At 37.4% G+C, this 25,081-nt stretch overlaps 5 protein-coding genes across 5 annotated transcripts; 4 read left to right on the plus strand and 1 right to left on the minus strand.

Moving 5' to 3' along the window:
* Positions 1-451: 451 nt before the first annotated feature.
* On the plus strand, positions 452-2,256 carry LOC118273134 (uncharacterized). The gene is made up of 4 exons (XM_035589936.2): positions 452-623; positions 706-1,248; positions 1,378-1,546; positions 1,906-2,256. Exons 1-4 carry the CDS (start codon positions 458-460, stop codon positions 2,141-2,143), a joined length of 1,116 nt encoding a protein of 371 aa, XP_035445829.2. The 5' UTR covers positions 452-457; the 3' UTR covers positions 2,144-2,256.
* Positions 2,257-2,358: 102 nt separating this feature from the next.
* Positions 2,359-4,718, plus strand: LOC118278259 (uncharacterized). The gene is made up of 4 exons (XM_035597442.2): positions 2,359-2,506; positions 2,582-2,923; positions 3,229-3,397; positions 4,424-4,718. The coding sequence occupies exons 1-4, from the start codon at positions 2,452-2,454 to the stop codon at positions 4,590-4,592; spliced, it is 735 nt and encodes a 244-aa protein (XP_035453335.2). The 5' UTR covers positions 2,359-2,451; the 3' UTR covers positions 4,593-4,718.
* A 1,762-nt stretch (positions 4,719-6,480) lies between these two features.
* Positions 6,481-9,109, plus strand: LOC118272800 (uncharacterized). The gene is made up of 6 exons (XM_035589484.2): positions 6,481-6,748; positions 7,006-7,103; positions 7,597-7,744; positions 8,012-8,104; positions 8,301-8,458; positions 8,899-9,109. Exons 1-6 carry the CDS (start codon positions 6,691-6,693, stop codon positions 9,091-9,093), a joined length of 750 nt encoding a protein of 249 aa, XP_035445377.2. The 5' UTR covers positions 6,481-6,690; the 3' UTR covers positions 9,094-9,109.
* A 971-nt stretch (positions 9,110-10,080) lies between these two features.
* Positions 10,081-18,525, plus strand: LOC118272777 (N-alpha-acetyltransferase 35, NatC auxiliary subunit). Its single transcript, XM_050699084.1, is given in 14 exon segments — positions 10,081-10,290; positions 11,163-11,245; positions 11,521-11,672; positions 11,835-12,062; positions 12,369-12,545; positions 12,887-13,073; positions 13,448-13,629; positions 14,145-14,384; positions 14,657-14,797; positions 15,276-15,439; positions 15,780-15,969; positions 16,357-16,514; positions 16,915-17,008; positions 17,994-18,525. Coding segments are annotated over 14 exon segments (2,172 nt in total). The 5' UTR covers positions 10,081-10,255; the 3' UTR covers positions 18,135-18,525.
* Positions 18,515-23,651, minus strand: LOC118272810 (uncharacterized). The gene is made up of 4 exons (XM_035589495.2): positions 23,474-23,651; positions 22,789-23,016; positions 20,709-20,847; positions 18,515-18,735 (listed from the first exon to the last, which is right to left on the minus strand). The coding sequence occupies exons 2-4, from the start codon at positions 23,005-23,007 to the stop codon at positions 18,635-18,637; spliced, it is 459 nt and encodes a 152-aa protein (XP_035445388.2). The 5' UTR covers positions 23,008-23,016; positions 23,474-23,651; the 3' UTR covers positions 18,515-18,634.
* Between the last annotated feature and the right edge of the window lie 1,430 nt (positions 23,652-25,081).

Below are 25,081 nucleotides of genomic sequence, written 5' to 3' on the forward strand. Positions count from 1 at the left end.
CCAAAATTATCATTATTATGTAAAAAATTGCATTCAAATCGTAACATAACTGTTGATACATATTCAAATGACTGATGTAATTTGAATGCATATTCAAAGCGAATCAACGCAGCAGCCATTCATATTCATTAATGAAATCAAAATATTGGAAACTACATTTACGATGGGTTTTTCAACTAACTCTTCAAATCCTAAAGCGGTAGGGAAAGCTATAAATATGTTGCATTAGTAACAATTAATATCCAACATAATGCACGTAGTTATTGCGCAATAACTCGCAATAAACATTAAATAATACTCGATAATGTATTATCGTACCAATACATATTCGCTTCACGCATCAATATTGAAAGTAAGCAACATAATATAGTTTTAAATTGTCAACTTTCTCTCGTACTGACATTAAAATTTAAAACTTGTTCCTATCACTGACTGTGCAGCTTAAAATAAACATTGAATGTTTAGTGGTCGACCGTTAAATACTCCTTGGTTACTTGTTACGTCTACAATCCGTAATGAGGAGCCAGGCTTAACTGGTCAACTTTCCTACCTCCTACACAAAATGGGCCCTTCAATAAAACTGTTCTTATTATTCATGCTATCAACCTACCATTTAGGATTGGGTAAGAGATTTTATTAAATCATTCTCGTATTCCCAGTTTGTGGAATTGATTTTATTAAATGTTTTTATTTCCTTTATTACAGGTGACAAGACGTACAAAGTAATAAAGTTCAAAGTACCTCATACAATTTGGAAGCAAGCGTTGCAACCAACTCCTGTACTTAAATCATCTGTGACTATAACTGTGCCCATAAACGTGCAGGACACAGATGTAGATGACGAAGAATATGAAGACGATGACAATGAGATCGAGGAAGAAATAGAAAATGATGATCCAGCACCAGTTGACACTGTTGTTCAGGCGGATAATGCTACTCAGGTGCTACAAGATCCCGTACCAGTAGTCACTACTGCAGCACCAGTAGCCACTACTGCAGCACCAGTTGCACAAGATCCAGTCGTACAAGATGAAGTCGTCACTCAAGCCCCTGCGCAGGGAGTTCCCGGTCAAGTCTCAAGGTTCCCTTGTCAATGTCGAAACAGGCAATGTGGATGTTGTACAGGCGCCATTATGGACAGATTCAGAATGAAAGCGTGCGGAAACATTACCTTTGTGCCAGAAGACTTTGTGTTCGACGTGAGGATGACCATCAACAATAACACTGTCGTGCGACGAAGAGTTTCAGGTGAGAATGAATAGAACCGCAGTATAAGAAAGTTTGTGTTCTTTTGTTTCAATAATTTGTGTGGAATACAAATGAGCTATTTTTAAATCAGTTGTATTAAACAAAGGTGCTAATAGAAAGTTATTTCAGCCAGCGACCCGCCGCCTATATGCTTCAATCCTCGAAGAGCCCCATTTGTTCGAGTTTGCCTCGAAATATCGAACATTCAAATAAGGAACAGGAATGCCCATGCGTGCTTAGATATCAACGCAGACATTGGAGGCTTCCCAATTTATTCAGCGTCCTTCAGATGTTTTAGGTAATGATAAAATTAAGCAAAACTGTTAATTACTGACTCATCTATCTACCTAGCCTTTACACGAAAAGCGTGCTATTTTTTGTAGCAAAGAATGACAAACACATAAACTAGAGTGCATAACGATCAATTATCCATAATAAAAAATGATGTTTTTCTTCATGTAATTAGCATCAACGTTAAAACATTGTCAAGTTTCTGATTTATTGTGTTACGGGTTTGTGACGATCACTTGTATCCATAGTTAATTGCATGAGTGAATAATAATAGCATGTGCACATAAAATATATGCCTTCCGTTATTTCAGTAGCTGATTCGAAGCCTGTGTTATACCTAAAATGATTTTGTTTGATATTTTACAGAATGGGAGCATCTGGGATTCAAACAGGATTAAAACCTAGACCAGTTTCATCAGGACCTAAACCAGTGAATCTATTTGGCAACAGTAACAATGATGATGATGGTGGGAGCTTCTTAGCAAACGCTGCAGGCGGTGTGTTCGGAGGTGACGGCTTATTCGGGGGCGGAGGCTCCAGCGATGACGGTCCTTTTGGCGGCCTCGGCGACGCGTTCGGAGACCTGTTCGATGGCGACTCGTAACCCATTGTGATTATACATTTACATACCAGTATTTTTACCATTTGTACAAATTATTATTTATAATGTAGTTAACTAAGTCTATTTATTGTTGTTAATAAAATATGTCAATTTAACTGAGCGTTCTATTGATGTCGTGCAAGGTGAATCAATCTGATGTTAACGTGAAAGTGTAGATAGTTATAAAATGAAGTAAACAGATCTTTCTCTGCCCCTGTTGAACCGGTTCACTGTCGTGGATGTGAATCGAAGTGCCTTGCTTGTTCAGACGATACGCGCTCGCGGAGATTTGCGTCTCAAAGCCAAACAAAATGTGTGCAGTGATTTTATTATTCGCAGTATTCTGTCTACAAAATATACAAGGAGGTAAGTCATAATGAAATAATGTACAATTAACATTGACGAGTGCCATTTTAAAAGTGGAAATTATATTCGTTACAGCAAAACTAGGAGATAAAGTAAATATAACAAATGTGGGAGATATAAAGGGGATGGAGGTGCCGGATGATTTCTTGTTAATCATAGAACAGTTGAGAAGTAATTCGTCTTTGATTACGAATGCATTGGCGACGGCGAGACAGAGCCAGGAAACTCAAAATGGGACAACTACAACCAACAGGCGCTGTGTTTGTGACAAAGGTGTTTGTAAATGCTGCACTGGATACTTCATGGACTTGCTGAAGCAGAAGGCTTGTATGCGAGTCACTTATCACCCGGGAGACTTTGCGTTCGACGTAGCCATGTCGCTCAACAACAGGGTGCTCTATGAAAACTCCTTGTCAGGTACGCGAACATTTATATGCCATACAAATATGCTAAATACTTTCAGCGGACAGTCACCTTTTGTCTTTCAAAAATGTTTTTTTTTTTTAATATTTTAATGATAATTATGATCATTATGTTTAGTATTTTTTTAGTGTTGAGGTGAATGTCCAGTAAATACCTCACACATGAATTAAAAATAAAATATTTTATGACTTAATTTTCATAGACTATTTATAATTTATGTCGAGAAAATAAATGCCAAAAATTACAACAAGAGAGTTTGTTCCACAGTTTTCTACATGACAGTGTAAACTATTTTACAGGAAAAAACCCACGACCAATATGCATCAGTCCCCCAAGGATAAACAATTTAAAAGTTTGCGCGAAGTTCTACAACGTTTTCTTCCCGGGTCGGAACTTTCACTTCTGTTTGGCAATGACAGGACACTGGCGGACATTCGAACTCTTCAATTTCGCTTTTGACTGCCTCCGGTGAGTGACTGCTTCCTACTATAGGAATTAAGCCTTACTTTCTACAAGTTACGTAACTGCAGTGTTTGTTTACATTGAGGTACTTTCTACTCAATCGTTCTTCCTCATCATGTCCTAGTAACTTTTGGAAGTAAATAATATTTAGAGACCTGTAGGTACTATTTCTTGAAATGCCGTTTTCATGATTTAGACCAGGGTAAATGGTGGTCTGCTGACTAGACGTGGTTGCCAACTACTCTATTTTGTATAAAATTGTGGATTAATTTCAATATTCAATGCAAACTAAACTTAACAAAACTTGGCCCTTGGGAAATATAATTCATCTTTTAAACCCTAAAATAAGGCAAGTTGAAAAATGTACGGAACATTACCTCTAAGTTTATTTTTCCTATTGAATCTTAGGTATGTACTTCTGTCAATGAACTTGTACTATCGCATGAATCGCATGTCATTTTATACTATAAGTATGAACAATAAATAATACGTTTTATGGTCATAAGCCTCAGTTTATTGCTAGTTCAATTAATTTAATCACGATTTGATTTTTTCTTTTTTCTTTAATGTAAACGACTTTTTTACTTGGTTGGTCAAAGACCTCTTTCAGTAGGTACCTAGTGTAAAAAATTCTTTTTCTTTTCTTGTTACTAAACAAATTCGATTGAATGAATATCAGTGTATATTAAATGACAATTGTAGATATTCTACAACCCTTCTTTAGGGTATATCACCTAATGCCTTCTCCGGCCTTAGGTGAGGGAGTGTCGGACTCTTACTGACTAAAAACCACCTTGGTCCTACTCCTGCTTTTAGAAACCGAGCCCCGGTAACCCGCTAAATAGTCCGCCGCTCCGAGTGGGGCACTCTACAGCCCTGTAATAACTTAACCGTTACGTATTTCATACTTTGAAAATATAGACAGGGATACGTATAACACCTATACTTACCTAATTGCAATAACAACAAGCAAGCAACAAACACAAATACTTGAATCATAAATATTTCCTAACACCTCTAATTTATTCTCAGGATGGGAGCCAATGGAATAGCGATGGTGAAGCCGTATGATGACATCGGTATACCAATAGCCAACCCTCAAGGAGGAGTAGATGCTGTGATCGACGCCGGGGAGGATGACATCGAAGATTATGATGAAAACGTCGTCAGATCCTTACTAGACCTCTTCGATCGAAGATAGGAATAGGAGGAATAACGTAAATGCCTATGAAGGAAACTATGATTTAAGAAGTAGCCTATTTATTATTTACCATTTGAACTGTTTTTTAAGATTAAGTTTTTAATTTATTAAACTATTTATTTTTTGCTACTAAAATATTTTTTTGTTTTACCTATATCATGAAATTAAATAATGTCATAGAAGGGTGAGCCTGTAAACTTGCAAGAAGGGTGCAACACTGCCATGAACCAATTTCTGACTGATCTCTATACTGAGTTGTGCTTGAAGGTATTCCATGAAATTTATATTCAATGACTTATTCGTACGTGTCACCATCAGCAATAAACCGTCGATTCGGAGCCGACGAATCACTTGATGGTTAGCAAACGCCACCGCCAGACACCCGAAACACCAGAGGCGTTACATTTGCGTTGCCAGCCTTGTGAGGGTTATTAGGGCATTTAAGTTTTGCTGGGGAATCAGGGGTTGAGAAGGAGGTAACCGGGCCTCCGGTAACCTTACTCACAGGAATCACGCAAGTTGTTTCTCGTCGGTTTTCTTTGAGGCCATGGTATCAATCCGGTTGAGCTGGCCTATTCTTGTCGAACCATGGCTCTCCCACATTTAGAACTAGTTGTAATAGCTAACTCAATTGGTAAATTAAAATTCCACCAAGCAACTGCATAGCATGTGCTGCTTCAATCTTTTAGTACGCAGACGACTATAAACTGAGCATAGTCTCATTAGCTTAGAATTCTAGTTTGTTTCTAGTCCTATTCAAGTTAACAAGTCTCCTAGAAAACTAGATATTTAGAATGTGGATGCAATAAAGGAGTCAATGGTGTTTGACTAGGTCCACTAGGTTAAGTACGTGGAACACTAGAATAGTAATGTCATACTAGACTAGACTGGAATATATGCGGCGGAAATACCTATGTAGGATATAAGGAGACACTACAGGTAGTATACATATATGTGTGTAAGTATATGACGTATCTATTTAAGTGTATGAAACTATGTATAATCGATAAGTGCGGGTCTGCGGACGAAAAGCAAGGGTAGCTCGCCGCCCGACCAGAACCGTACCTGTGTGAGCGGTCAAGCGGTGGGCTTCAAAGAGCCATCAAACCACCACGGATGGGGCCCAGTAGACACTCTGATGGATTGGATGATATTATCTCCCAAAAACACTCACATCTGATATAGATGCAACTGGTGCTGCATATTTGGATCATAACACATGTAAGTAATTAGGTATTTACTACTTCTATTTTCTAAAGATGAGAGAAAACGTGGGGTTTTAAATATATTTAAGCTTAAATTCATACATTTTTGTTTGTTGAGTGCAAGTGCAAACAATTTATGATAGTATATGACATTAACCTATCATCCTTCTGTAACGCAAAATGATGAATGACTCAACTATCGACATCTAGTGCCGTCTATTATTACATTATTGCCTATCAGAACCTCCTCTAATGTGCCTCTAAGAATCAGACAGTGAATGATTTGCAGAAATTAACAAAAAATCTAGATAAATAATTTATCTTCAGAAACTATCATAGCAATTCTCAGTTATAAAACTTTGCTAAGATTATATTGCTACAATTAATGAAGCTAAAATATACCTACATCAAAATACCTAGCCAATATAAAATATGAAATAAAAGAATATTCAGATTCTAAAAATAAAATAGGAATATGTAAATACACTTAGTTACAAAGAAAGTATATGAGAGTAGGTAATGTGCTTTCAGCGGGCGTCGAGTGAGTGATGGGTGTCGGTCCACAGGTCAGCATTACTTGTATAAGTCGCGTGGTATTAGACGCGCTTACAACAGTACTTGTCATGCGCATCATCACTCATTTTCACATTAACGACATGCGTGAAAATATATACGTGAAAATACATAGCCATTATCCGAACAGTGGTGGTATCGCATCGATCCGGTGCGCAGGAGTTTCTCTCTAGAAAGTACCGCAAGTCAGTTGCGCTCGAGCATCGCATACCTTGCATACAAATACTTTGTTACCTTTGGAAGTATCGACATAGGGTATCGGAAACCGATCATTTGAATTTGGTCCCTAGAGCTGTGGAGTTGAACGAACTTCATTTAAAATGAAAACGAAAATGTTTATAGTATTTGTTGTTATGTGTTTCATACATTTTGGCTCAGGTATGTTTTACATTTTTACTTAATTTATTCATTTTTAAACATGCACTAAGTAATTAATTAACCATGCTAATTCCAAGAATGTGATTCGTGCGATATCCGAGTAATCGTTAAGTTGATCATAAATTGTATATCAATCGTTACGGTCATTAATTCGACTAAATTGTGTGTTAGTGGACATAATTATTGTGACAGACACTTTAGTTTTTAAATGAAAATGTTTTACAACTGCATGCATAACCTTTCTATTTAACTTTCAGGAGATGCTTCTACAGTACAGAGGCATTTTAACAACAAAGAGGACAATTCAATGGATGTGACTGACTTCTCGATTTATTATGACATAGACTCAAACACAGTGAGTACCTATCTAACAAGTAACAATTTTTATAACTTTGCCGGCAAGATAGACAAACACAGCATACCGCAGAAAAGCATTAGTCAATTAACTCTAGATTTAATAACGTTTACTAAAACGCTGTAAAAAAACCTCACCGGCCTGACAGTTCACAAGCTATAAAGACTGCAGAGGACAGGGGTGCTTGGAGGAGCATACATCAAGTGACGCTTGCACCAAGGGCAGAAATAGGAACGGGGTGGTTTTTAGTCAGTAAGAGTCTGACACTCCCTCTCGCCTCGCCTAAAGCGGGAGAAGCCATTGGATGATTTTCTCCCCTTAAAAAAAGACCAGACACGACCTTCAGTAATGAAGAGAACGACTGAGAAGAACTATCACTCTGACTATCACAGTCAAAAACATAAGATATAAGATTTTATTCATGAGGTGCCCCATCAATTGAACATTAAACAAATCACATTGTGTTTGTACTAATGTCACCTTTATCTTCCAGACAATAAGGAAGATGATGCCTCGTCCATGGTACCAGCCGGGTTGGCGACTCCGGTTGCCCTTCAAGGGAGGAAAGTGCACCTGTGAGGAGCTGAAGTGTAACTGCTGCTCCGGAATGCGTATCCCAGCGTTCAACTTTGATAGGCAAAGTGAGTAACAACGTAATTGAAAAAACTAAGGATGGTGCAATATTTGGGTGCAACTGCAACCCCATAATAGTTTTTAGGTACTAGTTTACTTGCCCGTAAAATATCTACAGCTTATGGTTGTAGAAATTGTATCTACCTATCTAATTAAATTCTATAATGCCATAAAAGTTTTATGTAAGTAACTAAAAGAAAAGATATTTAGTAGAAAATACTTCAATATTTTAAAAATATTTCGTTGTTTTTCAATGGTTGTGAATTCATTTTCAGCATGCGCTGTGCTTACGTTCGATCCTGCTGAAGGATTTTTGGACTTGGATGTGCAAATGAACAATGAGAGCATTTTCCACAAATCTTATTCAGGTAAGAAGGCTTTTCAGTCTGCTAAGTATCTCTTACTAGAGACAACAACTTTGCCTTGCGGTATCCATGTATAAAAATGAAACATTAAAATAGTCAGATACCTGTAGTCGACCAAGTTATTTAATACTGAGTACGTAATCGCGTAATTTTAATAAATTGAGACCTCATTCCTAACATGTTCTTTTAACACTTACAGCAAGCAACCCACCGCCATTCTGCATTCCGATCCCGATACCGTACGTGCCCATCACTATTCTAGACATGTGCATCAGACTGTTCGAAATCACTATCGACTTCACGAAGATGCACGTCTGCATGGATTGGGACACTAGAGTCGACAAAGCTCCAGTTTTGGTAAGGAAAAATATGCCTTGTTTAAGTTGCGGTTAGTCTAACAATTAGACGGTTCATACAGAATACAACCTATCTTCCTAATGAAATATGTCAGTTAAGCTAGGTAACAAAAATGCTACCAGTATTTTATAAAAACATACCCTTGTCCCCGCGAGTACCTACCCAATTCAGTTTGGCTATGCTAAGAACACGTTAACAATTAGAGCTGTCGTAATAACACCAGTCTCGATTGTCCTAATTGATGAATCATCGATGAAAATCTAAAATATAAGTTTAGGCGAGAAGAAAATCCAGTTAATTTTGTGTAGGTATTTAATAAGGGTGTAGTTAAGTAATTGGTTAAGGTAAGGCAGAGCCAAAAAGTACCTCACAACACAAGAGCACTATTTCAAGCCCATAATTTCGTTTGATAACAATGTTAACCAAATATTTGTGTCTAGATCCTTCATTTCGACTGCATGGACCTGGGTCTTGGTGGCATCAGTTTGACGAAACCAAACACCAACCAGATTACCGGTGGAGGTGCACCGAATGAACCACCACAGCTCAATGGAGAGGTCTACGATCCTGTGTCGGAAACTGCCAGTGTGTCCACACAACATCCTGTCTTTAACAATAGTGTTAAATATATCTAATTTATTTTAAAAACAAGGTCTTTTAATTTAACCCTTGAACCTTTACTTGCTAAGCAATATTCAACAAATATTTTATTAGGTATAAAAACGCAAGCAAATATTATGTAGTATTTTCTCGAGTCATCTTCTCCCATGGGTGGGTTTACAAATATACGAATTCACATACACATCTTGGATCGTCAAGAAGCGGTTGGTTATTGCTTTTTTCAAAACTATCACGCACGGCATGGTGTTGTGAAGGCGATGTCGGTGCCGCTGCGATGTTTCCTCCTTCTCCGAAGCGGTCATACTCGCTAAGGAGGAGGTGGGGCGTGTGTATCAACGAACCACCACCACCACCTCACATCCCAGCAGTCGGGTGTCGTAAAGGACACTCCATACGTCGGGGATCGCGAGATGATTGATGAAGACTACGGCAATTTGCCGTACAATAAACATACTAAAAAAAAGGAATAAATTAATAAAATCCAAAGTGAACGTATATTTATGGACTAAAGAATATGTTGGAGGTTATTATAAAAAGTCGAAAACATAACGTTTAAACGTTGCTACGTCCTTCGAAAACATTTCCTCAAAAACACGGCAGTCCAAAATTGTTTGCTGGCAACATTGACGATTGGTCGGCGTCCGGGACACGACCACGGCCACGGCCTACCAGTATTAATAATAATTGTTTTGGGCCAACCACTACAAACGAGAAGGCTTGACCAAATTGAACAAGACCATACCAAAGAAATATAAAAAATCCTATTGGATAGAGTGAAATAAAGCATACATGTGCATAATTATTTGAACACGACGTGCTAAAATGGGACTGTAGTCCCTTCATACCATTTACTTTTTTTTCTGAAAAAAGTAGTAGTCCTTTTGCGCATACAATCGGCTATGCTAGTTAATACGTGACAAACGAATATTAATTTCAATCTTCTACAAATCGATTTAATCGACTAAATGCACTGCACTATGATAACGAAATGACTTTGACATTTGATAAAATTTCGAAAAAAAAGCAAGCCCTTGAATTGAAGGAAGGTGTGGAAATTAAAGAGTTGAGGGTTTTAACTTATTTTTATGCATTTGTAATTATTTATGTAGCAAGTCTTCCCCCAAATTTAATGGTAATTTAGTCTTCCTTTACCTTAGATTCTGAAGTGCACTTTAAATGGGCGATAATGATGATTATTATGATGGTGACGGGTTAGTACTGTTTGCATGTTAGCTAGTGTTATGGTATCAATTTTATATAACTCCTGTAGATATTATTGATTAATCACTTTGTATTATGGTCTATTGTGTACGTGTCTTGTTGAGTAGTAAGTGTGGTGTAGTGCCGGCTTTTGGTCCTCACTATCTTTAGTTTTATCCATCAAGGTGCTTAGAATTTTACACGCCGGTGGTCATTACGCCCAGCTGTATGTAGATTATTTTGCAATTACCTTATATTTTCTGTATAAATAGTAGTATTGTAACTGGGTTGTGAGATGTACCCATTTACCATATGTCTACCTATAACCACTTCTATGTAAATGTACCTTTGGTGTGTTTAATAAAGTATATCATTATTTCATTGGATATTGATATCTACTGAGTATGGAAAAACATAACAATGTTCAAAGCATAGAAGATTTTTAAACAGTGTACAAAAGTGTGGTTTGTATAACCACTTGCTTGCATTATACTTGTTACTTGCAAGATTTGCTATTATTTTTGTTATTACACAGTTTATATTCTCATTTGACTTATTCAATTTACAAATAAATTTCAATTCCAATCTAACAAATTGTCAAGATTGTAGTAATAATTTTTTCTCACATGGGACTTAACTATAACACAAATGGAAAAAAGGGGGTGTACATTGTATAGTGGTATTACTTGCTGTAATGTGCACCTCGACCTGCTCCTTTGGGGGTAAAAGGTGTTACATTGTTGTTGTAGTTCAATTTTAATGTCATATAGTAAGATCAGGTATGCTGAAAATCACATACAATAACTTTACATCTCAATCTGTGTAGCTTAAATAAAAGTTTTGGCAGATATGAAATGTACACATTAAACTATTTTTGATTTAGGAGAATGGATTCCTTGGGGGCGACACCTGAGGTCATCTACAACTGGGTTGACATAACATCGGATTTCTTCAAACATATCCAAGGTAATTGTTACATTTTCTTAATGTCTAGTGTTGAGGGTAAATAAAACTGTGCCTAAATTACTTACCTAAATAGGTGCTATCCTAGTAGTTTTCTTTAACTGGTTGTATGCTGGAAGACAGATCTACACGAGACACAATGTGTTTTCTATTGTCTCACATACCGACAGCCAAGTGGTTACCAATACAAGTTGTGTTGTAAGCTGAGAATTTGTTCTTCAATAACTTTGAATTGTCTAAAAAATAGTATTCTAAAATTCAGTTGTTGCTCCTTACAGACCTTCAACTCGGAGAGTTGCTTCACGATGGCCACTTATTTGGTCTCTTTGAGGCCATGTCGGCCATCGAGATGATGGATCCCAAAATGGATGCGGGCATGCTCTGCAACCGTGGAAATCCAAAACCACTGAATTTTCAGCAAGCTGTAGCTGTGAGTATTGAATATTTCTAAATGCTATTGAAAATATATTGTTTTTCTTTTCAAAACCTATTGGAACTGGTGTTCACATTGCTAATAAACCAATGAATTTGTCCATAATCACTTTTATTCGTTATAAAAGTAATTATATTGTTTGAATTTATTCCTTTACAGGCTGGAAAACTGAAGATAGATGATCTTGAGCCACCTGAGCTAATAGGCATCATTGATGCCACAATGGCTTGCATAGTATCGTGGCTAGAAGGTCACTCGCTAGCACAAACTGTATTCACAAACCTCTACCTACATCAACCTCACTCCATTGTAAATAAGACCTTAAAAGCATACTGCATTGCTGTCTACAAACTGCTGGACTGCATCAGAGATTGTATTAACAAGTAAGTTGACAATTTCTTACTGAATATTAAATAATGTCATATGAACAAAATATTGGGTCAATGGGTCGCGGGCGTTGAGTTAGTATGTATAAAGTAATTAAGTACTAAAAAAAAACTATTTATTTCATTTGATAGACATTATTATGAAATGGTGAAGTCCTGATACTTAGAATTGGAACTTAAAACGGGATATTTACCATGTTTCAACAACCCAATTTTTATGAGTTTCCGATATTTCGGTACTGTTGTAAGCTCCATGATCACGGATAAACTGGAGTAAATTCGTTTTAAGTTCCAATTCTAATGTTAGTGACCATGTCAGTTTAAAAACTTATATCCAATGGGCTATGGTTATCGTCTTGGTTCGAACCCGCAGTCAGGCAATACGTACGACGCTCGCCTCGAAGTGAGCGAGCAGAAGTGCGTACTCATGCTCAGAGAACAGGAGGAAGATCTCAACAAGAAGGCTAGGAGTTGTGATGATGAGGTTGGTGAAACTTTACTTTCAATTCATGATTTATCGGAACAAAGATCTTATGGAGACAACATATTTTATGTTGCGGGTCATTTAGCAATAGGCAATAGTAGTATACACTATTGTATGGTAACAATAGTGTATACTAATATTAATTTGTGTGTTATGTTTTACTGTACTACGAAATCGAAAAGATTCAGCGCTCTGATTGGTTGGTTCATTCAAGCCGGCCCAATCAGAGTACCAAATTCGCTCTCGTTTCGATTTCGTTTTACAATAGCTTTAGCAGATTTCGTTCGACTTAATCGAACATTGTGAAACAGGCCTTTAATTTGTTTATATTTGTATTCCAGGATAACCTATGGGCAGCTCTTCAAGCTCGCATCAGATTTACAAGGATGTTCTTCCAAGCTCTCCTCATGATCACAAAGAGAGACTCCCAGTCTGGAGCAGATTGTGTTGCTCTTCTAAATGGCTGCTCCGAGATGATGAAGGTTATTATCAAGACCTCGGGGAAAGGAACTCAACCGGTGGAGAATTGTGAGTTGTATGCACTTGTTGTAGTTGATGTTCTTTGTTTAATGCTAGTGTTAGGTGATTGTGTAAATTCGATCCCCGCACGGAGCAACTCTTTGTGATCCACAAATTGTTGTTTTGTGTGTCATGTGTATGTGAACTTTTTTTTGTAACCACACCCTTCTAAGCCTTCTTAGTGGAACACGAAGGGGAAAATCTTAGTATGGCGCAAGGGTTTTATAAAAAATATTTTGGACTAAAAGCTTGCTATGTGTATCTAATAACTCCCTGCGACTGATTATGTGGTTGATGTTAGTGGTTACTATTTTGATTTATATTTGTATTAAATATAAGGAAACTTTAAACACTGAAATAATAATTTTTAAATATTATTCCAGCGGACTCTCCAAACCCAATGGGGTTCGAGCCGATGATCAACCAGCGCTTGTTACCGCCGACGTTCCCGCGCTACACTCGCATCAAACCTCGGGCCGAGGCGCTGCATTACTTCGACGAGCTGGTGGCCAGGCTGCGGCACGCTTGGAAGATCACGTCCTGCACCAACTTCCATACCGCACTGGTAAGGTGTTATTGTACTTGTTTATTAAAACTATTTTAGGTTTTAATATAAAATTGCAGTTTTATCCAGGCTTGTACTAGTACTTGTAATATTAAAGTAAAGTTTCTTGTCGATTTGAAGTTGTACAAACTGTTGATATGATAAATGGGCGACAGATATACATTTAATGTGTTCTGCTGCTAAATCTGGTTGCGGGGAAGTCATTATTTATATTATAACTTTCGTGAGACATACTAAGTTAATTATTATGTTATCGGCTTACTCAAGTAACTGTTTGACGAGGAACTCAACTGATTTCAAGCCATGCTAGAGGCTCATAATCATGAGCAGCATTCCGCGACAGTCGCCGCGTCGTGTGTCCTCGTCAAACCTTAACCTAGACGGTATTGTGCAAAATAATTTATTTTATCTAATCACATAATGTGGAGGAGTAAGGGGGAGGCCTTTGTTCAGTAGTGGACGTCTCTCGGCTGATGATGATGATGATGATGATGATGAATGGTCTAACATTCCAGGACTTCTTCATGGAGTTCAGTAGGCAGCGTGCCTGCATCCTGTCCCGGTCGGCACTGCAGTTGTTGTACCTCAGTCCGTCGCCTGCGAATACAGCGTCCATGGCCCAGAGCGCCATGAACGGCCCCGTGGGACAGCCGCGGCCGCAGCACCCCTTCGTGGAGATCCTGAGGGAGTCCGTCAAGAGCTTCGTCAACCCACCTGCTTTAACCCCCAAGTCGCCTATGGTGTCTACGCCGCAAGTAAGTTTGTTACTATCTTGTACCTAAAAATAAAGATTTTGATTGTAATTTTAACATGTATGTGGACTCGCGAAGTTTTTCTTGTGAGGGTCCAGAAAATGTAACAGATTTTAATACTTTGGTCTAGTAGAATAATAATTATTTTTCAATGCATATTATGTATTGTGATCATGTTGGCAAATTAAAACTATTCCCCATGTTTGAGCATGATAGAAATATCACATTCATTATTATTCTGCTACTTATTTTAGTTTATATATTTAACATTACAGGCTCGTGAGTTCGTAGAAAACTTCCTGGCTCGTTGCGTACGTCCGTTTGCGGTGTTGCTGCAAGTCTGCGGGCACAACCGCGCGCGACAGCGGGACAAACTGGCGTTGTTGTTAGATGAGTTCGCTGCATTGCAGGAAGAGGTACGTTTGTTATTATTGCCACTACTTTGGAATATGGTGTCACAAGTGACAAATGACAGAAGGCGCACAGACGATCGACGAGCAAAAACAAATCAACAGATGACATCATAAAACCTACATTGCACATATGCAGTTTGCATGTGAATGAACACGAATTGAAAATCACAACGAACAACAGTCGGGTAGAAACCCCGCCAGGCACGCTCACCTCGCCTGGTCGGAGGATCCTACTTTTCTTAAGGAACTTTTCTGACTGTTCCCTCAATAACAAAGACTGAACACATACTGTACACTTAACAAAGGCGGTGGTTCTTTGTAATAAACCTAAAAACCTTTTAAATTGCAGTTCTCAACCCGTCACACGACAATGTATTGTCAGACGCCGAGGATCTGTTCACTTCTCAAAATGCTTTAGTATCCTTCTTCGCAGATACGTTGTATTTTATTTATTTGTTACTAACTAGTATATATTGTGCAGGCGGAGAGCGTGGACGCGGTGGTGAGTGGCGCGGCGGGGACGGGCCCGCGCGCCTGCTTCGGCACGTGGGTCCTGTACCACGTGCTGCGCGTCATGATCGCCTACCTACTGTCCGGCCTCGAGCTCGAGCTCTACAGCGTGCACGAGTACCATTATATCTTCTGGTCAGTGTGCTTTTACAATATAATTAACCTTTAGACCGCCACAGTCAGTTATAGCCGACAAACAAACTATATATACATTTCGTTTGTTGGTTATAGCCGATCGTGGTAGTCAAGGGGTTAATATTTAAGTATAAAAATAACTAGTAGTCATAAATACAGACTATTTACCTGAAGCTTGTCGGCTATTAAATGTGGTTCATGATATTATCGAAAAGTGAATGTTATCTTCGATTCCTTTCAAGTAATATAAAGCTTGAAGCAAGTAAAATTTTGTCCCGATAATTTAAAACTAAACTGTCCCCTTTGCCTTTTCAATAACTATGACCTTATATCCATACAGGTATTTGTACGAGTTCCTATACGGCTGGTTGGTGTCAGCGCTGGGTCGCGCGGAGAACCTGTCGGGCGACGGCGGGCGGCGCGACAGCCGCGACTCCCGACGTAGGAAGACCAAGAAGCGGGTGCGGCCCTACGCCAGAGAGGGACTCCTTTGTAACGTCATGCAGAACTTGTGCGGGGGATATTATAAGGTATGTATGTATGTAAACAACATAACTCAGTAGTTATGAAAAGGAACTTTGAACTTAAATATAAACCACAAAATGTAAAACTCCATGTCTTAGATGCTAGGTTAGGCAACCAAGTAACTAAAAAATAATTGCCTTTTATTTCAAAGCTATCATTGCTATCAGTCATACATAACAAATAATACCAGTTGCCTGTTGGTGAAAATTGTAACCTATAAATATGGCTTATCCATCCAACTTTGTTTCTGATAAAGTCAATAGCTAGTTTTTCTTATGCCACTGCTCATATTTTTATTCTCATCTGGTTAGTCAATCCTTTGCAACTAAACGATTGAATAATCAAATAATGTAATCATGTTTGTGTATTCAAAGACCTTACTATCTTTCCAGGCTCTAGTCGCATTCAAGCTACAAGGCAAGATCCGCCAGCCTCAGTCGGAGTTCGACAACGAAGCAGTTCGCTACAAGCACCGCTTCGCTCCGCTCTCAGTGCTCACCCCGCCACAGGTGCACTACCACGAGTTCTGCGAGATGACTCAACCTCTTCAGTAAGTGCTTTTTATTTCATTGATAAACTTATATAGGTCCTAAAACTGCAAATAATAATGTAGGTAGTCTAGTTTCTAAACTGTCAATGACTTAACTGAGGTCTCTTATTTACCTGGCAAATCTGGGGATTGCCAGATAGCTACACTTGAGCACCTAGTTTCACTGACAGACAGACTGACGGACAATTCAATTTGACGTTTCAAAAGTAATTTAGGATTAATTGAAATAAATGCTTTGACTTTGACTTTGATAGATAAGGGATTTTTTAAGTATTTAAGGATAACTGTTTGATGAAGGTAAATAACATGTATTTTGCTGCTTTCTCTGCTTAGAATGAGGTTCAATTTAAGGCAGTAAAATAGAGCAGTGTTAATCAATGACTTTTCTCTTCATTTCCAGATATGAAAACCCTGTGATACTGTATCTCGGTGGCTGCAAGCACTTCCAGCAGGCGCGGTCCTTACTGGAAACCATCACAACACCAGATCAGGAGGTAATTATACACATACTTACTATATACCTGCGTATTTGCGCTGCTCCTTGTTGGTCGAGCGGTCGCAATCGCAACAAAAAATTATCCCATGACTTCTCCCGCCTTGGGCGAGGCGAGAGGATGTGTCAGACTATTAATGACAAAAACCACCCGTTCCTACTCCTAGTTTTCGAGCCGGAGCCCCGGTAGCCCGCTAGGCAGTCCGCAGCTCCGGATTTACATATTCGGATTCCATATTTGGGCTTTCTATTTTGATAAATCTTAGCTTATACGTTAAAATAGGGAGTCTGTAATAAGATCCGTTGAATAGAAGGCTCTAAACCAATTCTAATTGGACCCTTAACATTACTTCTGATAAGTGGGTGTGTTAAGTGTACCTTTCAAATGTGTATAGTTAACAAAAATATTATCAGACTTATCTATGTCGAGGATTAAAGTATATTTTTTATTTCTTGTTGCAATTTGTGATGACAAACAGATTTATTATTGGCATGTGTCATCGGAGAATTGGTGCTATTTCCGCTTCAGTATCAATAACTACTAATTATTTATCTGCCTATTTATCTACTAATACCTCAGAAAACGGAGCTTATGTCTAAATTATTTTCTGTTTCTGTTTAAAACTGATGGATTTTCTCCTGTGTCTTGAATGCGTTTACAAACACACAAGTTCACATACACATCACACCCAGACCCAAAACAACTGTTTGTGGATCACAAAGAGTTGCTCCATGCGGGAATCAAACCCGCTACATGTTGCACGGCAGCTGGTTGCTCAGCCACCGCGCCAACCGTGCAGTCAATCTCTCTTTCATTGGGCAGAAATTAAAAATACATCCCAAAAATCTTTAAGAGCAGTTTTTTACATTCGTCTTTGTAGTTTCTGTCAAATAGTTATCCAGAGCTTTATATGAACATCCGTTCGTTCATATCGGTTTAATGTTACAGTAGAATTGACTAAAGCTTCTTAATCTCATTGTTTCAGGTACAGGACCTACTGAAGGTAGCAAAAACAAACTTCGTAGTATTAAAATTATTGGCAGGCGGCCACAAACGGGATTCCACCGTGCCACCAGAGTTCGACTTCTCAGTACACAGACATTTTCCTATCATAAAGTTAGTATAAGCTATCGTTAGACTTTTCAACACAATTTTATATTAATTTTTGACTCGAACAAAGCAGCTATGGGTGTCGAGGAAGCTGTCTGTCTAGTCCCCCTTTCTCCAAATCAGGTATTATCTTTAATAATGTACAGGTTATATATTAATTGATCAGGTTTGTGTGTATATTTCCTATTTCATACAATTCACATCTAGGTTGTAAAGTATGAAGATTTTTACATGCTATAATAGTTTATTTATCAGAATTATAATATAGAAGTACATATACAATTGACACGAATAATGCAACATTATGTTATTGTAATAAATTAATTTGTATTGTGTAATTATATCGTGTGTATAGACCTAAAATCAAGATGGTTTTTAAATGTGCAATAAAAATCATTGAAATATCACCTCATCGTGTTTTAGTTATACCAAAATAATCACACATATGTATATCAAAGCATTTACTAATTTATATACGAATGCGGTCACCACAAGTATTTGGCTACGTTTGGCACTTCATTCGTTATTGTCTTCCTCGTCGGTGTCTGCATCAGAGACGTCCGTGTAGCAGTCCGCTTCCAAAGTCTTCACCCTCAGGAAGTCCGATGATTGTGGACCTGTAAGAATTAAAATGGAGATTGGATATGGAGATTGCAAAACAATGATTTTGTATTGTAACAGCTCGCTGCCCTATTTCTATAGCTCGCTGCCCTAATCCATTGGCAATGTGCTCTATTCCGTTGGCAATGGGCACTATTCCGTTGGCAATGTGCTCTATTCTGTTGGCAATGTGCACTATTCCGTTGGCAATGTGCTCTATTCCGTTGGCAATGTGCTCTATTCCGTTGGCAATGTGCTCTATTCCGTTGGCAATGTGCTCTATTCCGTTGGCAATGTGCACTATTCTGTTGGCATTGTGAACTATTCTGTTGGCATTGTGCACTATTATGTTGGCATTGAGCACTATTCTGTTTGCATTGTGCACTGACCAACTGACTATCTACTAACGGAATGACAAGTGTAAAGTTATGTTATCACAATATAAAAAAAAACAAAATGAGTCACGTAGCATAACTAAAGTCCATTTAGTCCATTATCATAATGACTCATGACATGAAAAGACAGCGTAATAGGATTACGGGTAAACCTAGCCTTGTGTAACATTCAAATTCAATTAGGTACCACACGTGACCTTCAGCTGATCAGGCCATAACCTGTAATGATGACCTAATTCTGTCTAAGGGACGCTGAGATTAGGGCATGCCATTATATTTAGATGTACATATCTCACAAAAACATTAATTTATTTAAAAAGTATTGTGATATACATAATATAAACACTAGAAGTAAAAACAAATATATTGTTCCCACTACTAGACTTAAGAAAATAAGTGGTTCATTCAGATGTCAATGCATACGCTTTTACAATAAAATTCCCAGCGATATTCAAAGTTTGAGCCTGAATAAATTTAAAAATGTTATTAAAGAAAAACTGTATAGTAAAGCTTTTTATAAAATTAAAGACTACTTAGATGATAGTCAGGCTTGGGAGTGAGCCGCTATAATGTCCACACAGGTCATGTTGACATGTTTGTAACACAAGTTACATTTTTATACAATTTGACATGATATACATTAATATCATTCGATATTTTTTATTTTTATTTTTAACATATTATTTTTAAAATTGTTAGTTTGAGGACCGTGCGAGAGTTTGCCTAGTCATTTCACTTTTAGTTAATTATATTCTGACAGTGTGAGCATTTGTGTGGCCTACCCAAATGTTCTTTTGGTTGGTATTGTTCGTCGGATCATTCAGCAACAGCCGTCAGCTGAGCCAATTGTAAACTGACACATGCGTGCTGCCATCTGAACAGGTCCGCTCAAACTGCTGTGGTTCTTTCCTCAAAAGACCACTACAGAATAAACTTGCACGGTTCTCCGACATCTCTAATTGATATTGTCTGGACTTTAAAAGAGACTATGACCTCTGAGTTTGTTTCGGCATTTCTTCTCAGAGTAGTCGGATAGGAAATGCCGGCCTCATCTAGCTATTTGAAATATTGACGTGTAAAAGTGTTATCTTATAATCTATTTACAGAAATAAATATCATTTATCATTTATCATTTATCATAAAGTTTCGTCTTTTATCCTAGAAGGAGACAAGATAGGTGCACAGGTATTAAACATTAACGCCAATGCAAAAACGCCTGTACCCTTAGTATAAGTTTGCTTTACGGTTAAAGTAATCAAAACGAGAGTGCGTTCGGGGCTCTGATTGGCCGGCCCGAATAAACCAACCAATCAGGCCCCAAACGCGCCCTCATTTCGATTGTTTTAAACGTAAAGCAAACTTATACTAAGAATACTGATTGGCCGGCTCGAATAAACCAATCAATCAGAGCGCCGAACGCGCTCTCGTTTCGATTGGTTCTTATTGCCTAGCTACAAATTGATATTTTCAGCCAATCAGAACAAATCATTATGTCAACATTTTACTATGAGATGTTATACGGACTTGAACATAAATCTAAATGAAAGAAAGCATTACGTTGGATAATTATTATACAAAAGAACATCTTAGCTTACCTTCTGTATAAACAACATTCGCCCCAAAGTCCTGTATCGGTGTCGGCGTGATGGACCTGTCGTTCCGCCCTCCTTCAGCGTTGTCCTCGTCATCATCTTCACTCTCTATTATTATCTCTTCTTCTTCACATTCCTCCACCTGTAAATGTAAAGTAGAATTAGTTTTGCGTTCATTCTGCTTTAATAAATGACAGATACGATAAGTCTGGGAGAGCCATGCTTCGGCACGAATGGGCCGGCTCGACCGGAGTGATACCACAGCCTCACAGAAAAGCGACGCGAAACCGCGTTTGCGTTGTGTGAATGTGAAGGAGGCGCAATTAACCACCTTCTTATCCCCGATTCCCCAACAACCCTTAAATTCCTAACCCCCAAAAGGCAATGCACTTGTAACGCCACTGGTATTTCGGATGTCCATGGGCGGCAGCGATTGCTTACCATCAGGTGATCCGTCTACTCGTTTACCGGCTTATACCATAAAAAAGATACAAAAACCTTAACAACTAATACAGACAATAGTAGACAGGGTTTCTTATCTACCTTACCTATGTAATAGGGTTACCTATGTACAGTAAGACCCAATAAAGGTAGTGTAATGTCTAAACCACAACAATCCGCATATTATAGGTAAGTATGTTTTGCACAAAACTGGTTTGGAAGAAATGTCCTCTTGCAAAAATTGATACTTTGGATTTGTCCTTGTCAATTTTTACCCGACTGCCAAGGAAGGGTTATGTTTTTCGCGCGTATCTTGTATGTATGAGCCTAATATTCTTTATTACCTCATTTCTTTGAAACGGCTTGATGGATTTCGACAATCAGGGTATCGTTGGATTCGTCTTAATTACCCAAGTGTTCTTAGATATGTGACGTAAAACAAAAACCAACATGGCGGCCGTGAGGCGCCCTAGATAGAAGTAAAAAAAAAAAAATTTTTTTTGTTTGCTACAATATGGGTATCAAATTAAAGAGCTCATCATGAGGATTCCAAAATGGTATATCACTGACATATAGAAAAAAAAATACTATGTGCAACTATGTTCTTTATTATCCAAACTAAATACTCGTATAGGTACTACGCGACGCGATTGACTAGCGGTGTCTGAACTTAAAAGTGAAAAGTGATAATAAAAGTACGTCTTAACTGAATTATTTACAATGAATTTATTTATAAATAAAGGACTAGCGACCCGCCCTCGCTTTGCTGAACGTTAAATAAGGAATCTATCTACATAGTCGTTTACCTATAGCCCATGCGACGCGTCAACTGTAAAGACCGTTTTTTGTCTAAAACTAGTAGAAATTTTGAAACAGTGTAAAGAGCAAATTTTATCTTCATTTAATGTAGAAAATTAATAAAATTTGTAAATAGTAAATTTTACTGCCCTTAATCCTTCTTCTTTTTCTAATTCCTTTACTCTCTTTGTGTTACGCAATCAATCTAAAATAACTGGATCGACGTGTGTTATTTTTTTATTATCTTGGTATTGGAAGTAGTTCTCTCGTGTCGCGGGTGAAATCTTGAGAAACACATAGCCGTATTATAACTAACTAAAAAGTGTTAAATAAAAATAAATAAATTTAAAAAATTAAAAAACCCGACTGCATAAAAAACACTTTAAATAAAATCTGAAAAGTAAAAAACAAGCTTAGTCTAAAAGTGTAGATAGCAATGCTATTACCACAAAATTAAATAATTTCATAATCAATACACAAAAAATAATAATCTTATGCGAAACATAATTGAGTGTAACAGTCGGGACCCATTAAATAAACTAGACTAAAATCATTCAATATGGGTCCCGACTGTTGCACTCAATTATGTTTCGCATAAGATTATTATTTTTTGTGTATTGATTATGAAATTATTTAATTTTGTGGTAATAGCATTGCTATCTACACTTTTAGACTAAGCTTGTTTTTTACTTTTCAGATTTTATTTAAAGTGTTTTTTATGCAGTCGGGTTTTTTAATTTTTTAAATTTTGACATGGACAAATCCAAAGTATGATTACGGTCAATGCAAGATGGAAACGTTGTATGTAGGTACCCAATTATCATAAATAAACAACGTGACTAACCTGTATATCAAAAGACTGCTGCTTATTCTTATAGTCGAGGAGTGTGGAAGACGACGACCTTTGTTTCTGATGAGCCAAGCGCTTTATGTTGCTAGGTGATGGCGTGCCCAGGTCAGGATCGCCGTCACTGACCATGTACTCCACATCTAGGTTCAGAGGCAGGCTAGGGTTCCCAGACACCTTTCGTCGACGCAACTGGCATTCTGGTTCTTCTGTCATTTTATATATCTGTAGGTAATTACAGAAGATTTACCACTTTTGTTTACACATGAAATGGGATGTCTTTTGGATAGTGTATTTTTAATGTAAAAACAGTTTACTGATTACATAAAGTAGGTATAAAGTAATCTTAAAATAATTAATAAACATTAGGCACTCAAAACAAATCAATAACAATCGATGGACTAAAGAAACTGAAAGAGTAGAAAACTACGTGGCATATGTTTAGGAAAAAGTCGAGGTAATTGGAACGACGCGACGTAACACGAACACATAGGTAAGTACACAGAAATAACAACCTCTACAATTTATTTTACCTAAATAATTATTGAATGAAAAACCTTACCAAAAAAAGCAATTGAAAGCCACATTTTAAAAATCGGGCTATGCTAATTACATTAGCGGTCACGTCAACATACGAAAAGAAATTAATTGTAACGTCAAAGTAATTAAAAAAGAGGCTTACCAATATAAGAAAAGTCCTTCAAAATCTCTTCTTTCTCAAGATCTTGTTACAAAAACACGTCCTTACTAAGTGAAATGACGAGGTAATGGTATAATGTTGGGTGTACGCTGGGGCGGGCGGTCGGCAAGTAGACAGGTTGCGGGCTCGAGAACGAAGCCCTATGCTGTTAATCTGCACTGTTTTGTTTCAGAAAGGTTCAACATTTGACTATGTTTGTTGGAAAATAAAAATGTTGTATAGAAAAGGGAAAATCTTAAAGGAACCTTCAAGAAATTTATATTGGCATGTGGTGGAACTCAATAATAGAATTTCAATACTCAGTACTTTATTGCTTTCCACATGTAAGACATAGGTTTCCATCGTCAGACGAAGGTCATCTCTTTGTTGCACTGAAGTTAATATCTCTTTCTTTTTAAGTTTTTTCACTTCCCACCGAAATGGCAAATAGTTTGCTCGCCAATTGACACATCCCACTACATATCCTGAGATCGGAGTAGTACCTATGTGACATCACAGGAGAAATATGATAAAAATCAAATCAAAATAATATCTATCATATAGGCTGAAAAACTATATAAAACGGCTTTTAACATCTTTCGATTTCAGGAATGTTAATCCGTATTTATTATTTACGATTCAATTGCCATGTAAAGTCCCGCGCAGAATTGGTTATCTATAAAAAATCCAGTAATGCGACCTTCAATACAAACGTGTCACGGACTTGTACCATTATCTATAACATATATAACAATAAAATCATTAATCCTACTATAAAATGTTTCTAATCATAGATGAGTATTTGCTATAAGTATCTACTTTCACACAATAATTTGAAAAATGTATTTATTTTACTATCTGTCGAAATTTGGTAAAAATCGATATTATACGAAACTTTGGTTTAAGATCAAGATCGATTTTTAACATTACTTGTGTGATATGGTATTAGTTTCTGTCAAAAACCAAGATTGATTCACAGATTTATAAGAACTGTTTTTAATTTCGACCAAACCGAAAATATGGGTGAATACAGGGGCATGGTGCTAGTAAATAAATGTTGTTTTTCACCCTAAGGTTTGTAATCTCTGTCACTTGTGGGGTTTCACCGCTTCATGATATTTTTGTCGTCAGGTACGTACGCTTATACTTGGGTTGTACTGAAATAAGTCTTGCTATTTAGACGTCTGAATATCTTAAAAAAAATATGCTATAAGTAACTGTAATTTTTAGGACCAATATTTGTGAGCAGGCTTAGGTTTCTTTCAAGAAATTTCTTTTCGTATCAAATAAATTAAGAATATATATATATATCGATATAGATATAACGTTCAATGTATGTATGTACGTCATTCCTACAAGCATAAATTCAGACACAGATTACCGACGACGAGATTTATGTAATTAACAGATAAGATAGGAATAGTTTAATGAAATACTTTGATTAGTCGATATTACTGTTTATTTTTATTTGCTGAGGTAATTATACGGCGGTGGTTGAGGGTTTTTACAATAATTAACGGCAGTTCACATGTACTGGTATCATTTAACAGATAGTTGTTATACTAATTTGAATCCACTGCTAAAATTCAGTGGATAGAAATAGTTATCTTT

This window comes from Spodoptera frugiperda, chromosome 15, assembly GCF_023101765.2.
Source record: "Spodoptera frugiperda isolate SF20-4 chromosome 15, AGI-APGP_CSIRO_Sfru_2.0, whole genome shotgun sequence".
In the NCBI taxonomy this organism is placed as follows: domain Eukaryota; kingdom Metazoa; phylum Arthropoda; class Insecta; order Lepidoptera; family Noctuidae; genus Spodoptera; species Spodoptera frugiperda.

Bases quoted from the DNA above. Each gene is read 5' to 3' on its own strand.
- LOC118273134 (XM_035589936.2), top strand. From the start codon at position 458: ATGTTTAGTGGTCGACCGTTAAATACTCCTTGGTTACTTGTTACGTCT. The intron at 624-705 runs GTAAGAGATTTT...CCTTTATTACAG, and splicing joins AACCTACCATTTAGGATTGG to GTGACAAGACGTACAAAGTA. The intron at 1,249-1,377 runs GTGAGAATGAAT...AAGTTATTTCAG, and splicing joins CGTGCGACGAAGAGTTTCAG to CCAGCGACCCGCCGCCTATA.
- LOC118272810 (XM_035589495.2), bottom strand. From the start codon at position 23,007: ATGACAGAAGAACCAGAATGCCAGTTGCGTCGACGAAAGGTGTCTGGG. The intron at 20,848-22,788 runs GTTAGTCACGTT...TTACATTTACAG, and splicing joins AGCAGTCTTTTGATATACAG to GTGGAGGAATGTGAAGAAGA. The intron at 18,736-20,708 runs GTAAGCTAAGAT...TAATTCTTACAG, and splicing joins GAATGTTGTTTATACAGAAG to GTCCACAATCATCGGACTTC.
- LOC118272800 (XM_035589484.2), top strand. From the start codon at position 6,691: ATGAAAACGAAAATGTTTATAGTATTTGTTGTTATGTGTTTCATACAT. The intron at 6,749-7,005 runs GTATGTTTTACA...TTTAACTTTCAG, and splicing joins TTTCATACATTTTGGCTCAG to GAGATGCTTCTACAGTACAG. The intron at 7,745-8,011 runs GTGAGTAACAAC...ATTCATTTTCAG, and splicing joins GTTCAACTTTGATAGGCAAA to CATGCGCTGTGCTTACGTTC.
- LOC118278259 (XM_035597442.2), top strand. From the start codon at position 2,452: ATGTGTGCAGTGATTTTATTATTCGCAGTATTCTGTCTACAAAATATA. The intron at 2,924-3,228 runs GTACGCGAACAT...ACTATTTTACAG, and splicing joins CTATGAAAACTCCTTGTCAG to GAAAAAACCCACGACCAATA. The intron at 3,398-4,423 runs GTGAGTGACTGC...ATTTATTCTCAG, and splicing joins TTCGCTTTTGACTGCCTCCG to GATGGGAGCCAATGGAATAG.